Source organism: Sebastes fasciatus, chromosome 14 (genome assembly GCF_043250625.1).
Source record: "Sebastes fasciatus isolate fSebFas1 chromosome 14, fSebFas1.pri, whole genome shotgun sequence".
Lineage (NCBI taxonomy): Eukaryota > Metazoa > Chordata > Actinopteri > Perciformes > Sebastidae > Sebastes > Sebastes fasciatus.
In genome coordinates, this window is record NC_133808.1 from 25,204,479 (window position 1) to 25,220,073 (window position 15,595).

The 15,595-nt window shown below is 41.3% G+C and overlaps 1 protein-coding gene across 6 annotated transcripts in view; it reads left to right on the forward strand.

Annotated features, from left to right (window-relative positions):
- Positions 1-15,595, forward strand: part of LOC141781716 (partitioning defective 3 homolog B-like) — a 242,277-nt gene that overhangs the window by 120,230 nt on the left and 106,452 nt on the right. For all 6 annotated transcript variants that reach the window (XM_074657501.1, XM_074657502.1, XM_074657499.1 and 3 more), the window contains 2 exons: positions 11,461-11,676; positions 14,957-15,191. In XM_074657501.1, the coding sequence (XP_074513602.1) occupies positions 11,461-11,676; positions 14,957-15,191 (451 nt within the window). The remainder of the gene's footprint in view (positions 1-11,460; positions 11,677-14,956; positions 15,192-15,595) is intronic.

A 15,595-nucleotide genomic window follows, 5' to 3' on the forward strand; every position in this document is an offset into this window, starting at 1 on the left:
AGCAAAAGGTATAAAGCAAGACCAGATTAAGCTGTTAGGAGGCCCTGGGGCAAACAATTGTTGTTGGGCTCCAATCGCCAACCCCTATCCACCAAGTGAGCACAATATAAGCTAAATACAGTGTATTTAAATGTTCAAAACTAGATTCTGATACCGGGACCCTCTACAAGACAGGGTCACAAGATTAAGAAATAATGCAGACTCGCTTTATTTGATATTGTGCTTTGGTTGTGCAAATAACACGTTTGTTATTATTAGAAAATGTATAATAATTAAAATCAGGGATGTCACGAGAACCAATAGCGTTCTATTCTGTAAAAAATTGTATTGGGCAAAGTTGGATTCTAACGTTATCATGATGTGTTCGAATGTAATCTTGTAAAATGTAGTTTCTGGCGAGAAAGAAGATGTTTTCACAGAAGTATAAAATAGATAATAGAGAGGGAATTATGACCGGTTTAACTTTCTAACAAAAAACAGTATGCAAATGGTAATAAAGGCGTGGATGTTGAAGTACATGGGATTTATTGTTTTATTTTTGTTTTATTTTACCGTGGTATGGAATTAGTATTGAGAATCATGGAATTTCAGTGGTATTGGTATTGACTAATACATTTCTGGTATCCTGACATTTCTTAATTCAAATAACCAAATACCAAATGATACACCCTGAACTTGGAGTTTCATTACCCCTGGGAGTCCTGGGCCCTTGAGAGGTTTCCTATTTTGTTCACTTGGGAATGCCGCCTTGTAAAAATAGAGGAAAACTGGGTAAATGTGGTACGTGACTGCATACTGCAGAACAAAAATAGTTTATAAGGTTCACTCCGTCCTGTAACTCTGTTTTTATTGACTGAAATGTTGGACGGGGACAGACAACGTGAGCAACTTTAACTGGGTCGTTTTGTTTACTGTTGCATTACCTGTTATCACTGAATCTAAATTGACCTGAAGTTTAGGTTGCTGTTATATCTTGAAAACTGATTTATTTTTGCAAATCTGACTATAGTTTCCAACCTTTCTAATTTGAGCTGTGTTAGGATTAAGCCTGTTGAATGTCTGGTAAAGCCTTTAAGGGCCCATATCTTTTTCCCTTGTTCGATTTCCAGATATTTTTTTTTCTTTTTACCCAATCCTATTCCCAGTACCTGTTGCTTGTCAACGTGCCTCCTGTTTTACAATGCCACAAAGCCCAGAGAGCTGTTAAAGAGAGTGTGTGCCTGGCAAGCGTGACAGATTTTTCCAACCCACTTTCCTTCGCTCTAATGTATTTTTTATAACTGAAATGCTTCCAACAACTCTGAGACGACACACAGCTGCATGGACGTTGGTGAGGGAGGGGCGGGGTCCGGGGAAGTGAGGAGTTTAAAGACAATGACTTCTGGGAAAGATTTTTTCTTTTTCTTTTTTCACTTCCAGCAATGGTCTTTTCCTCCACACCCCAAGAAACCACACACATGAAACTATTACCGGCATGGTAATGTTATGGTAATGGAAAGTCTCCATCATCCTGTGGAAAATGTGAACCTTGGAAGATTTCATATTATATTATAATTTTGCAGAATCTGAGATGCAAAGTGATGGAAATGGGAGACCATATTACAAAGTGTGTGTGTCTGTGTGTGTGCATGTGTGGAAACCTTCCCTGAAAGTGAGCGGGTGTGTGTGACTGAGTGTGTTTTAGTGACTAAATGCATTTCCCGTGTGTGGAGGCTGCAGCTGAGCGAATTGATGAAACTCACAACAGTAAATTACAACAACAAAAACATTCTTTGCATTAATAAACATTAACATATAAATACTAAGACAGAATAAGAAATCATGTAAATACACTACTTGTGTATGTGTGTGTGTGTGGCTTCGTGGTCAGACATGCCTGACGTCTTTATGGTGGCACAGAGAAATATGAGCTCAATCATTCCAGTAATGAATCAAATCATCTGTGGTAGAGGAAACACGTGGAAATACAGCTACGGGGACAGAAGCAGGGTTCCCACGAGTCCTGGAGAACCTGGAAAACAGTCAGACCAATTTTCCAGTCATTGAAAACACATGGAAAATGAGAGAAAAAGTCAAATATCTTTGAAAAGCTTAATCATACTCTAGGCTATCTACCAGAACTCCCCAACACAGATCATATTGCCGTCTGACAGGGCTAAGTTACGTTCAGCATCATATTTACGTTCAAATGGTAGTTTATGGACAAGAGTATTTTGAATAGGCTGCTCTCGGTTATATCTTTGAATGGCACGATCCCTGTCTGTCATACCAGGTAGATCATCACTGAAAATGTCCTGGCAAATGATCTCTAGAAAAGAGTGGGAACCCTGAGGATAAATTCTTATTAAACATCATTCACGTCATATTGTTATCATGGTGAAAAACAAAATATATCAGAGTCCAAATCGTTCTTGAGTGTAGACTGATTCTCTCCTCCAGCCACCTTAAATAGGACAGTACAGTCCTATACACACTGCTGACGGGACATACAGCAAACGGTTGCAGCTGTGTTTCTTTCACCGTGTTTTCCTCTGGCGACGGGGACCGCCCGGAGCTCTGTGTGTGTCCCAGAATCAGTGTGTTAGAGATGTTTCCTTGTGAAAATAAATGGTGAGCAATGAATATCCACGGGAATGATGAAAAGCTTGTCGGGGGGGGAAAGGGAGAAAGTGATGATCTGTGTGTGTGTGTGTCAGTTATGCACTTCTAACAAAGGGTCAAATGTGTGTGAGAGTGTTTAACAGTCGCACAAGTCCCAACAATAGAAATAGAATAGGAGTCGAAAAAACAGTGAACTGTTTTACGTGGTTATTTCATAGTACAAAAGAAAATGGTGATTGTTATTAGCTGGTATGGTGACACACGTCAGTAAAGTGTGGTCGCAGCTCGCCGGTAGCTTGTCCTTCTCTGGAGTGACAGGGAATGAGGCAGAGAGGGACTGTTAGACTTATTCTCATTCCTCTATACTTGTGAGGACACTGTCCTGTACACAAACACACAGCCACACTCCCAAGTCAAGTTTTTCATGCAATAAAGTGGTATTATGAAAATACTGTCAAAAATGCCGTTGTTGTAGTTTTCTGTTTTAATGTGTTTGTATTGTGGTTCCTCCAAATCGCCATCACCACCACCAGCTCTCTCTCTCTCGTCTTGCCAACGCCATTCAGGCTTAGAGGCTGACAAACAGGCAGAGGAGCTTAGAACGATCAACATCTCGCTGGAAATGTGTGTGTGTGTGTGTGTGTGTGTGTCGGGGGGCCGGTGTGATGCTGAGGCAGGCTGGTGCAGTCCATTGTCTGAATCTCTCCCTCGTGGAACTTTGACTTTGACTACGACAGTCAGACACTGACAAGACTCTGCCAAAACTGTGTCTTTAGAGAGTCACATCTCTCTCTCTCTCTCTGTGATTGTCTCTTCATTCCTCTCATCCCTCTCTCGTTTTCCCCCCCACTATTTCATTGTTTCCCGTCTCCCTGTCTCTTGCAGACTTTGCTGTGGGTTTAACCTGAAAGCCACCTTGTTAGTCTGATGTGGATTGATGGATTAATTTGTCACACAGAGCAGTACATCTTAACTGTGCATGTGTGCGAACGCTACTCGACGCCACCACACGTTCGCTCTTTACAACCGTTCTCAGACGCAAACAGCTGAACTAAGCAATCCCTGCTTCTCCATCGTTCTTACCGTTAGACTTCATCTTGAATACCTTTTGCTGGTGCATGTCTTTTTTCTCTACAAGGTATCCGCCTTTGTCTGATGCGTTTAGCACACACCGACGTTTCTTTGTCTTTGTGTGTACTCCTGGCTGCCTCTCTTGTATATTGAATGCCCTTTGACCCCTCTCCATCTCCCTCAGTAAGCCAATAACGGTGAGCAGTAATCAGGAGATGGTCAGCGCTGTCGTTTCTTGCTGGTGCAGCCATTCATCTCTATCAGGCTCTACACACTGATCACTGACATGTACTCTACTGTATATTGTATGATGCTTGAGAGAGAGAGGCAAAGAACGAGGGAAGCCATTTGTTTCTGTCCCGGACTAATCAGTTACCTTCCCTTTGATGGATTCATTTGGGATGAGTTTTGTGTGTTTGTGGACGAGTGTGTGTGCTTGCTTGTGTACAAGAAAGATAGTGTCTCTTGTAAATCTAGTACACACCTCAAACAACAGGACTGCATCTACTCTAGCTCTTTACTGTTAAAAGAATTCCTGTCACTGCACACTAAATAATATTAAAAACATAATTTTTTTTCCAGTAGCATATTTTCTGACATTAAAGGTTGTTCAAGGTACACATCTCTTTGTGCACGGAGGTAATCTTGAGTAACGGCTGACTTTGAAAAGTGGGATATCAGGAATCTTCAGCTTGCAGATAAAACAAAGAGACATTCATATGTATTTAAGGCAACAATAATAATTATTGTGGGTTTATTAAGTCTGATTTCATTTGACACAAACATTTCAGGAATTTGCATTTATTGACTAAATCTCTAGGTCAAATGAAATAGAGACTGACATGATGGCTAATTCTAGTCAGTGTGATGATTGTGGTGTTGTGTTTTTGGTTTTACTCTTTAATTTTAAATTGTGTGTGTCAGTTAAGGAGTGAACCGTGTCCTGACAAATTACACTGTACCACTTCTCAGCAAATCTCATACATGAGAATATCAATGTAGAAATTAGAATACAACGTCAAGATTTGTTGTCTTGCTTAAAGACATTGAAAGGACAATGACATTCACAATTTGAAGCATTGCATTAGAAAAACTGTATGGAAACGGCAAAATTCAGTAAAACAAAAAAAAAAGTTCTTAACGCTCGCTTGAGGTGGTTTCTGCTGAAAAAGAGTCGATGCGCTAAATGGATTGTGTGAAAACATTTGCAGAATTTATTTGGACGTAGCGAACATTTAACTCATGACTGACTGATGAGCTGTTTCTGCATCTTTCCAGATAAATGCTTGTCTTTGTCTCTAGACAGCAGCAAATATGGCCAATACCAGTTGACATGAAAGAACAATTAAAACTTGCCCAATTGAAACTAATTCCTGAAGACCTCTCTCCGTTTTTCTATTGTAGATGGTTAGATGTGGTTAGATGGCCAAGCCAACTTGTTGTGTTTCCAGTTCGCAACCTCTACTTCTTCTTCTACTCTGTTTACTGGTGAATTACAGCCATGCACAGCCTATAGCACCAACTTCTGACCAAACTACGCTGTAGCCGAGTTCATTTGCTCCAAAACCAGTTGATGGCTACGTGCCTAAATCACATTTATTTTTTCGCGACATTTCAAAATCGCTTAAATTTTGCTTGACAATTGAATGGAAACACAGCTTGTTGACCATCAGGCCCGGTACCTTGTTGTTATGGGATGGTTTCTGCTCCATCAAACATATTTGCATTATAATTTCTTTATATTTCTTTCGGCATTGTTGCTCTTCAGTGCCTCAGCACCTGCACTAAACCCAGTGTGGACCAGTAAATACTGACATGAGGCTGAAGATGATGTCACATGACTTTACAGTTTATGATGGCCGTTCAATTATTATGGAGCCCTGTGGGATAGCAAAACCTCATCTCATCTGCTGGGAGATTGAACCACATAACACACACACATATAATATGCAAGAAACTGTTACTTACCGGAGTAATATTCCCTCCACAGCCTTGGATATATCTCTGCAGATACTCTCACTAGTGCACACAGTTTACCTCTTATGGATGCACACAAGTTGCATGTAAATACATACACAAGAACACAATTTTAGTGCCATGTCATTGCCTTTAGGGTATATTATGTAGAAGGTTTCTCAATGCCGTTATCTTTTATATGCTGCTGCTATAGCGGCCGGGTTGGATGGTGAAGTATTTCGGCTGTGATGTTGCGTTTTTCTCAAACTCTGTGTTGGAGCACGAGAGAACTTCCACTGATGTGACGGTGAGAGAAGTCAAATTCTCTCCTCGCTGAAAGCACAGAGGTCTGGGTGTGTGTGATGTAGAAATAGAAAGCAGAAATTGAGTTGCATCTCCTTATGAGAGCTTCTAAAGTGTGCTTTGGTGTGCTCGGAGTTGGTGCTGTTGTTGAATCTGCTGGCTTTGTTGCTGCAGCCCGCTGCCAAGCCGCTCCTTGGTGTAATTTTGACTTTCAAAGTAGCCCATTGCCTTCCTGCCAACAAAATAGCCTTGGGATAGCTTGGCGTTTCTCTCTCTTTGTGTTTTGTTTTTAATTTTTTATTTCTTCTCTCCTACACTCTCTCTCTCTCTCTCTCTAGTTGTCACTCCCATCCTCTCTCTTTCACTCCCAGGCTCGGCCTCTTTGTTTCTCTTTCTATAGCATCCTCTCACGGTGTCTGTTTTTCTCTGCCAACCCCCCACTCTCGTATCCCCTCCCTCAAACCACTTTGTTACTCTTGTCTTGCTTGTCATCCTCTCTCTCTCTCTCTCTCTCTCTCTCTCCCTCTCTCTCTTTAAAAGCAGCTTAATTCTATCATCTTACAGTTGGACAGCAGTAATTACATTTATGACACAAATCCTGCTACTCACAGCAAAATACTGTGTGTGAGAGAGAGACCAGTGTGTGTTAGAGTATGTGGATGCATGCTCATCACCCAGTGTCTGTGTGCTTGTGTATTTATGTGTGTGTGTTTGTGTGTGTGTGTGTGTGTGTGTGTGTGTGTGTGTGTGTGTGTGTGTGCTGTTCATTCCCTGATAACCCAGCCCGACACCACTAAGCTATTTATAATACTATTTATTTCTACCCAGCCCTCTGCAAACAGACACGTTTGGACTCAGAGGTCACAGCCTGTGTACATACTGTGTGCTTTTCTGTGTTCTACTTCCTAAACTGACTGCAATTGCCCTCAAACTTTGTAGATCCCCAGTGGAAAATGACCCTTGACCCCTGCCTGCTTGCACTGAATTTAAAAGAGGAACATCACACACGCACATTTTCATATGGAATGTATTAATCTACAGAAAGCAATGCATGACTAAACACTGATGTGTGCAAATCTAGGCACGTCCTTTGAGCCCAAGTATGCCGGATTATGAATTTATTGTAACTGAAATCAAAAAACGTCAGAAGCTGGTTTAACTTTGAGGCCGCCTCTGTTTTGAGGATGTTGTTGGCAACTGCAGACGTGTTGGCTTGAAGAGTTTTTCAATAAAAGGAATAATACATCAAAAAATCCTGGACAATTAATGTTGAGTTTGTTCATGCTTTTTGGTGGCCTCGGTTCAAATGTTACTGGCAGCTCTAATCCACCGTCCTTAGAGTATTCAAACAGTGGATTATCTATTCTTCAGTATACACGCTACTCCCAGAGTTAATTTGTTTTTGCTTGTGGTATGTCTCTTTAAAAAAATGTTTTCATATTTATTCTAGGATTGAGGATCCCGCTGTGCTCTCTGGCCGAGGATCTAATAAAGCTTGCTATAGTTTGCTGCAGGCTGGCGGCCACAGTCCTATTAAGGCTTCTGGAAGTTATTAAGTCGGTCATCAGTAGTCATAACAAACTCACAGGCTTCCATGCAGATGCATTACATGCTATAATTAAAGGGGAACTATGCCTATTTTCAAAATTCATACATGTTATTCATATGGTCCAAAAATATTAGTAAACATGAACAACTCTCCCAAATCCCAAAACTAGAGGGCTTTAACTCAAATTGGTGATGTCAATAGACAATGAATGGGGAGAGATGTTATAGATGACACTGAGAGCACCCAAAGGGAATGCTTTGAGTATATGGGAACATTTTCTGTTTCACAACTGACAACATTACAATAGAATAAAGCTCATTTAAGTATAAAAAGAAAACAAAATTCAGTCTCCCATTCATTGTCTATGGAGCAGCTCCAAACTTTATATTCTATGACATCACAAGTTTGAAACTTACTTAATGTAGCTTATGTTCACAAATACTGATTGAACTTTCCTAGGCCATGGAAATAACATATTTTAATTCTTAATTTAGGTAGTGTGTTCCCCTTTAGGCAATTAACTATCATACACTGTGACATACACTCACCGGCCACTTTATTAGGCACACCTGTTCAATTGCTTGTTAACACAAATAGTTAATCAGCAATCACATGGCAGCAACTCAATGCATTTAGGCATCTAGACGTGGTAAAGACGACTTGCTGAAGTTCAAACCGAGCATCAGAATGGGGACGAAAGGGGATATAAGTGACTTTGAACGTGGCATGGTTGTTGGTGCCAGACGGGCTGGTCTGAGTATTAAACTGCTGATCTACTGGGATTTTCACGCACAACCATCTCTAGGGTTTACAGAGAATGGTCCGAAAAAGAGAAAATATCCAGTGAGCGGCAGTTGTGTGGACGGAAATGCCTTGTTGATGTCAGAGGTCAGAGGAGAATGGGCAGAGTGGTTCGAGATGATAGAAAGGGAACAGTAACTCAAATAACCACTCGTTACAACCAAGGTATACAGAATACCATCTCTGAACGCACAACACGTCCAACCTTGAAGCAGATGGGCTACAGCAGCAGAAGACCACCCGGTACTAGCAAGGTGTACCTAATAAAGTGGCCGGTGAGTGTATATGAAGATAGAGCGGACCCTGTTGACCTTGTTTTGCTTTTTTTATCAAGATGGCTAAAAGAAAAGATCTTGTTACAAAGAAGAATTTGAAAGTTGAAAACTGCGGAGGCTTTGCTGCAGTAGATAGTAGGCTTGAATGTGATTACATTGCCTTAACTTTTGACATGCAGTGGGAGGCGAGTTTCATGTTCATGAACAAAAGTGTATTTCACTGATGGCACTTAGAAACCTTGTTCTTCCTGTTTTTTTAAATCTTTTGGCATACAGAAAGTTTTCATTATTTGTTCTGGGATTTAGAACTAGAAGTCCAAAGAAACATCAGATCATTCAATCCAAAAATGTTTCCTCTAAATCTCTTTACAATTGCAAAGTGGCCAGAGCTCGGAAATTACTCACTGCTATTGTGTGGAAGTGATCTAGACTTGATTCGGAGGGATGATAATGGATGTTAATAAACTTGTGATAACACCGATGTTACCGATTACACCGAACATTTTACATCTTTACCGTTGGATGGCTGTACTGTATGTCTGACCTCTCGGGCTAAGCTTTCGCTGTGAGGCTGCAGGTTTCTACCACGCGCCGCTGCACTGCTGCTGTGAGCGCTCCGTCTTCCTCACAGCGATTACCTCATTAACGTCATGGTTCCCTTATAGCATTGGGTTTAAATCTGAAATATTGCCAAATAGGTGCTTTTGCTTTTCACTTTTACAACAAATCCTCCGCCATCGTCTTGTCTGTCAACTCTCTCTCGTCCTGTGTGTGAAATCTGACTCCTACTACTCTGTGCTGAGACTCCGTACGGAGCAGGCACTTTCACTTTAAGTTTATAACTGTAGCGTCCATCGTCCAACTATGTATTGAAAACAAACTATGTATTTTACAAATTATGGTTAGTTTTATTTGATGAACGACGATTGGGGACGGTGGACAAGTAATGTAGTCAGTGTATGCCCGAACATATGCCCGAAACTACCGCAGCAAGCCTAAAGGCCGTTACACACCGGCGGCGTTTTTGGTGTGCGATTTATTCTCACATCAATATATTTTTGAACTGTTGTTTTTGTCATGAGATCTTTCACACAGAACACAAATATTACGCGGCAAAAAAGCGATATGATTTTTTCTTCAGAACAAGGTAAATTTTCTGAGCTTTTGCGCTGCGTTATTACCTTTCACAATAAAAGCCCTAAACATATAATATTTGCAGGTGAGTATTTCGCATTTTTGTGTCGTTTATTCGTCACGCCCCCGGTGTGTAAAGGCCTTAATTCATACGTGCATTGTGGGAGGGATATGACTTAATGTGACAGAACATTTGTGCTACAAGAAAACTTTTATCTTAGATGTGTATCTGCTCAGCTGTATCGAACAAAGCTGCAGAATCGGACTCGGGGTTGATTCAATATAGATTAATCACATATAGCACTTGTGTTATGTTTACTACTCAGTATGCATCTGAATGTCATGTAGACTGTTTATGCATGGGGGTGTCACATACTGCGGCCCTTGTCCATCTCCTCTCCCAGCAGCCGACTTGCATTATGCATGTGCATACATTCTATGCACGTTATTACTCTCTGTGTGTGTGTGCGTGCGTACGTTTGGTTAATGGTTGTTTAAATAGATGTGGAAGTCACATCAGCCCTCTCATCTCCTCTGCTATGAGAAAAACACACACACACACACACACACACACACACACACACACAGGAGTTGTGTGTGTGTAGGGAATCATTAGCTAAAGTGATGCAGGTTTAGCTATCATGAATCACAGTGGCATCATATCGACAAGCCAGAGCCAGCGAGGAATCCAAAGTGTGTGTATGAGTGTGTAAGGATTACCAGTATTTTGAGCTGGCAACGAGCCCAGCCTTTCCTCCCTTCTTCCTCATTTTTCTCTGTCTCCCCTCTCTGCCACCGCGGTGTTCCCCTGAGGAAACTTAATTTGCTCTCTGCCTGTCGTTGCTCCTCCCGTCTCTTTTCTCCCCATCCTGCCCACCATCAGCGTCTCCTCGTTTCAGGTGGCACACACTGACAAGCACACATTACCTTCTCTCCCCCTTTTGTTTTACAATCTGCGATCCTCACAAGAGGTGGGGACATCGCAGCGGGCTTGAGGCTAAACTTCAGCACTCAGCATGTCATTAGCTTTGGCTGGGTTTCTGCAGCAGGATCACATTAATTGCTAGATAGTCTGCTTAAAGCAGAACACGCTTTTGACACCACTTGTGGACGTTACCTAATGTCTGATCCCTTGAATACCTCCACCGTTGCTCTGTCTTCTCAGCCATCGCTCTCCTCTTCATCATCCGTTCTGCTGGCTCCCTCCCTCCCTCAGTAATATCTCTCACGGTATACTTGTGATGATGGATGGAGAACCAGTAACAGTGAAGCAGACCTCACATTCATCACAAACTCAACAACAGCATAGTTAACTGCATCACTGTTTTTTTTTTTTTTTTTCCTGGCTCTGCTCTCCAGAGTTCAGCCGTGTCGCCGGCTTTCTGGCTCCTCGCCGCCCTCTCCAAAGGCTTTTTAAACCAATCAGAGAAAAGCACAGCAGGGTAAACCTATTTGGTCAGACCTGGAGTCAAACTGGTTTTAGGCTGTTTGTTTTTTGATTGTAGCCGCACATTTGATAGCAGTGACACTTTTGTAGACATTTTAGTAGAATTAGACTATTATTCAACTTATATACTAAAAACATGTATTAAAATATTGATAATAAAGGTCAGCTCTGGCTGCATGAGTTAGTTTTATTATTTCGGCACTCTGATGGTCTCAACTGAGGTGCCAAACGCGTACCATACCAGGTCACCTGTGGTCCAAGCTAAACAAAGCAAGCTGACAGAAACATGTCTCTTACCGTTTGTCTCTCTCTGTCCCCTGCAGCTCCGTCACCTCTTGTGGAACTGGGCCCGACCCTCGGCTTGAAGAAGTCCAGCTCCCTGGAGAGTCTCCAGACAGCCATGTCGGAGGTCAACAGGAAAAACGAACTCCTCCCCTTCCATCGACCTCGCCCAAATATGGTCAGAGGAAGAGGCTGCAACGAGAGCTTCCGAGCAGCTATTGATAAATCCTACGATGGGCCACCTGAGGATGATGATGGTAAGGGATGAAGAGGGTTGGATTTTGAAAATATAAGATTGATACTTTGAAATACAATGTGATGAATACATGTACCGTTCCACCTCTAGTATGTATGTAGTTGCTCAGTCTGTATATTCTATCATTTTAGAAAAAAAAAGTATGTCGCTAATTCTTTGTGACTGATGTTTTAAGGTAGAGAGACAGAGATAATTCAACACTGGGTCACACTGAAACTTTCAAATATGTAGGACTTTGGCCACACCCCTATTAGTGATGTCACAGGAGCTGTTTTTCTCTTGACAATTAATGCAAAAATGTATGGTTTACATGTCTTCAGTGCCTCTAGATATATTTTTCTTACATGGCGATTGATAAAAACTCATTGTGCTCCCTGATAACAACCTCGTCTACTATTTCAAAAAGCCACTAGTGAGCTCAGCACGGTTTAGGTCCGCTGTTGTCAATTCTGATTAGTTTAGGGAAAGATCAACCCAGAACGTTTGCCAGCAAAGCACGACTAACACATCGCCCAGAAGAACGCCATGCCTCAAAGTGTCATCACGTATGAAGCTGAGCAGCAGCATCGCCTTACAAATATGTGATTCAATTCAGATGTGGGCTTTTAGCTTTAAATATTTATCCAGGAGCTAAATGGTAGCGGCTTGGTTTTGTTTCACTGGGAGGAGCAGTTCAATTCCCAGCTGTGTTATTAGCAGCACGCTCTTATCAGTCACCACTAGAGTAATGAGTCGGGCTGCTTCAGATCACTACGTTCACACAGGATAGGACTAATAGGGCATGTCAACACACACACATGCGGTGGCCACATCTGTCACCGTCTTTCTAAATGTTCAACACTTTGAGAGCTGTTGTTAATTGACAGAGAACAGTTCTCTGAAGATATCTCTCTTTCTTCTTTCTACATGTCTCTCTCTACATGTGTGCACTTTTGCTTGAGCTTGAATTGTATCTTCATTTCAGTGTCAAATATAAATGTTTATCAGGTACTATCTGTCAGTTTTTAAGAGGTGGATTAGCAGTTTTACTTCTACTAAACTACCGGTGATCAGGAAAGAAAACATTGCTAACATTTTGACGGTGGATATTTAGTCAGGGTTTATGTGTTAGCTGATGTATTGTGTGGGATCCTGAGCTGAATCCAGCTAATACCACAGCGCTTCACAGTTTCCAGTGAATTTAGTTGTCAAGAGGAGGACTATTCAACAGAGGCTTTGAGTCACTGGCTTTCATGTCTCATGTCAGCTGGCATGGATTATAGTGCTAAATAGTTGTTTCTGTCACTCTCTCTCTGGCTACCTTCGCATGAGTGTTACATTATTTGTGTCTCTTTCTTTGTTTCATACTCCTTATGTCTCCTTATTCACACAAACAGAACAAATCTGCATTATGATAGTTTGTGGTGACTTCTACGTCATGAAATAGTAAATAAAACACAGCTGACTTGGCTGAATGACAAAGTACAAAATGTAAAATATTCCAGCATCCCAGCCCTTTGTCTGGCTTAACACATGGTACAAATATGTCACAGTATCAATGTTGGCCACTCTTCTTCTGCTGTTTAGTGTTCATCCAAAATGACTACTGACAGGTTGCTGCATCCCACGTCCAATTTCAATCAAACCAATCTGGATTTACCACATTTCGCATGTGAATCAGAGCAAACCAGCGGTCTGCACTCAGTTTCAGAAACAGATGTAGGGTTTTTCCTGAGGTTGAAGTTTTTAAAAACAAATTTAGGAGGTGAAATAAAAGTATTTGTGAATGAGGCTTGGTCTTTTTCATAAAGAGTGTTTAAACTCTAAACTATTTTTATTTTATGTTAATTTATTTGGACACGCTTAAAACTTCATAAAATCCAGATAATGGGGGAAAAAAAGAAATGTAACAGGAGAGGTCAAGAGGCTTATACAACGGACCTCCCTTCAACATATGGAGACAAATAACCAGGGGGGGAACTAAGCTAACATAATTTAGAAAAATTAAAAAACTTTAACTCTTGATATATATAGTTTTATGTGCGCTAACTGGCTGTTTTAGTTGACCATTGTAAACTGACTGAAAACTAAAAAATATAGGGATATCTGCTGTGGTCATTTTCAGTTTTGAACTCCTTCAGGGAAAACTAACCAGGTCTGGCACAAGCATAACACACACACACACACACATTCACACGCACACACACACACACACACACACACACACACATAATTACAATTCCATTCGGTTGCTAGACAGCCTTTGTAATTAAGTCTGAAGTGAGTATCCACACAACGCTAAATCTCAATTGAAGTAACTAATTTGGTTTGTTTATCTTATAAAAGTGGTCGTGTGTGTGTGTGTGTGTGTGTGTGTGTGTGTGTGTGTGTGTGTGTGTGTGTGTGTGTGTGTGTGTCATTGTAATTCAAGGCCAGGCCTCCAGTCTGTCGAAGAAGTAATGAGGCATCACAGTTTACACTCTGAACATTTTCGATTTCTTATTTCTAATTAATTCACTGTAAGGTTAATAAATGTGCCGTGGAGATGTTGAGTAGAGGAGGTTTAACATCACGTGCCTGTATCGTGCCTGAATGTGTTTATGTGGGCTGATGTTCATTTGTCTGTATGTACATTGTTGTTTCTTTCTGTGTGTGCGTGCTTGTGTTATGTGGTCGTCACTGTATCGTGTTATGCTGTGGCATTTTGCAAATGCCTCTTGATTTTACTGCTATAGTGAGTCACTCTGGCAAAGAGCATCAGCTAAATGCCTAAACTCCATTGTTATGTGCCACTGGAACCCACTCTTCACAGACTTCTTCTTCACGTTAACTTGAAAATTAGGACACAGCGATGGTTTATGACAATGCTGATGACTCAGCATTATACAAACACAAAATAATGATGAATTATCTGATGTCCTTGTTTGCCTCGAACTGGTAAAAAGTGATTCACTTTGGACAAAAGGCAGGCAAGTTGTCGATATATAAAGGAGGAATTGGTCGGTTTTATGAGAGTAACTACTTTTAATCAGGATCTCTTTGATAAATCTTTCACTCTTTAGCACTTAGACTTTATTACTGAAGCTTAATGTCAGGGCCTCCATCCACAGTTGTTTATGTTGATCATTTTGAGTCTCTTTGTGTAAACATTGACTTTAATGGATTTAAATCTAACAAATGATGGAAGAGGACACATCACAATACAATCATTTTGTTTTACTACTACTTTTACTACTCTTTAAAACAGCGTTCTCCCTCCCACTCCTTCCAATCCCCATCTTTTCTTCTTCTATTCCCTCCAGATGATGGTTCGGAGGCGAGTTCAGGCCGGGACACCCCTGCGAGTAGTTCATCCCGCCAGGGAGCGGGGGAGCGGATAGAGGAGAAAGGCAAAAAAGACAAGAAAAAGAAACCGAAAACAAAGAAGAAGGAGAAGAACAAAGGGAAAGGGAAGGAGAAAGAGAAAGAGAAAAAGAAAACAGAGGAGCCCGAGGAGATGGAAAAGAAGAGCAAGAAAATAGGCTTTGGCCTGCTGAGGTAAGTCACCATGTGTGTGTGTGAGTGAGAGTGAGATAGAGAGAGAGAGGGATTAGATACGCTGGTGGATGGGTCAAGCAAACGGACTTTCAACCATGAGACGTTTACGTATTTGCCACGTCAGTCGGTAGTCACATGACTCGTTAGTCAGTCAAGTTATCGTCATCCAAAAACACAGAAAGACCAGTGTAACGGCACAGCGTACTCACACTGGGACAGGAGTCTATCGCCTATTTTTAGCGGGTTTTCCCGTGTTAAAAAAATGCAATTTCAGTGGAAAAAGGGTGTTTGTGTGTGTTTGAGGGTAGATTTATAAGTTGGAAAGCAACCATTCCAGTGATCAACAGCAATCTTTGTGTTTGGTGTCAGAGAGTATCAGTAGTCACATTCTTTATACACATTTA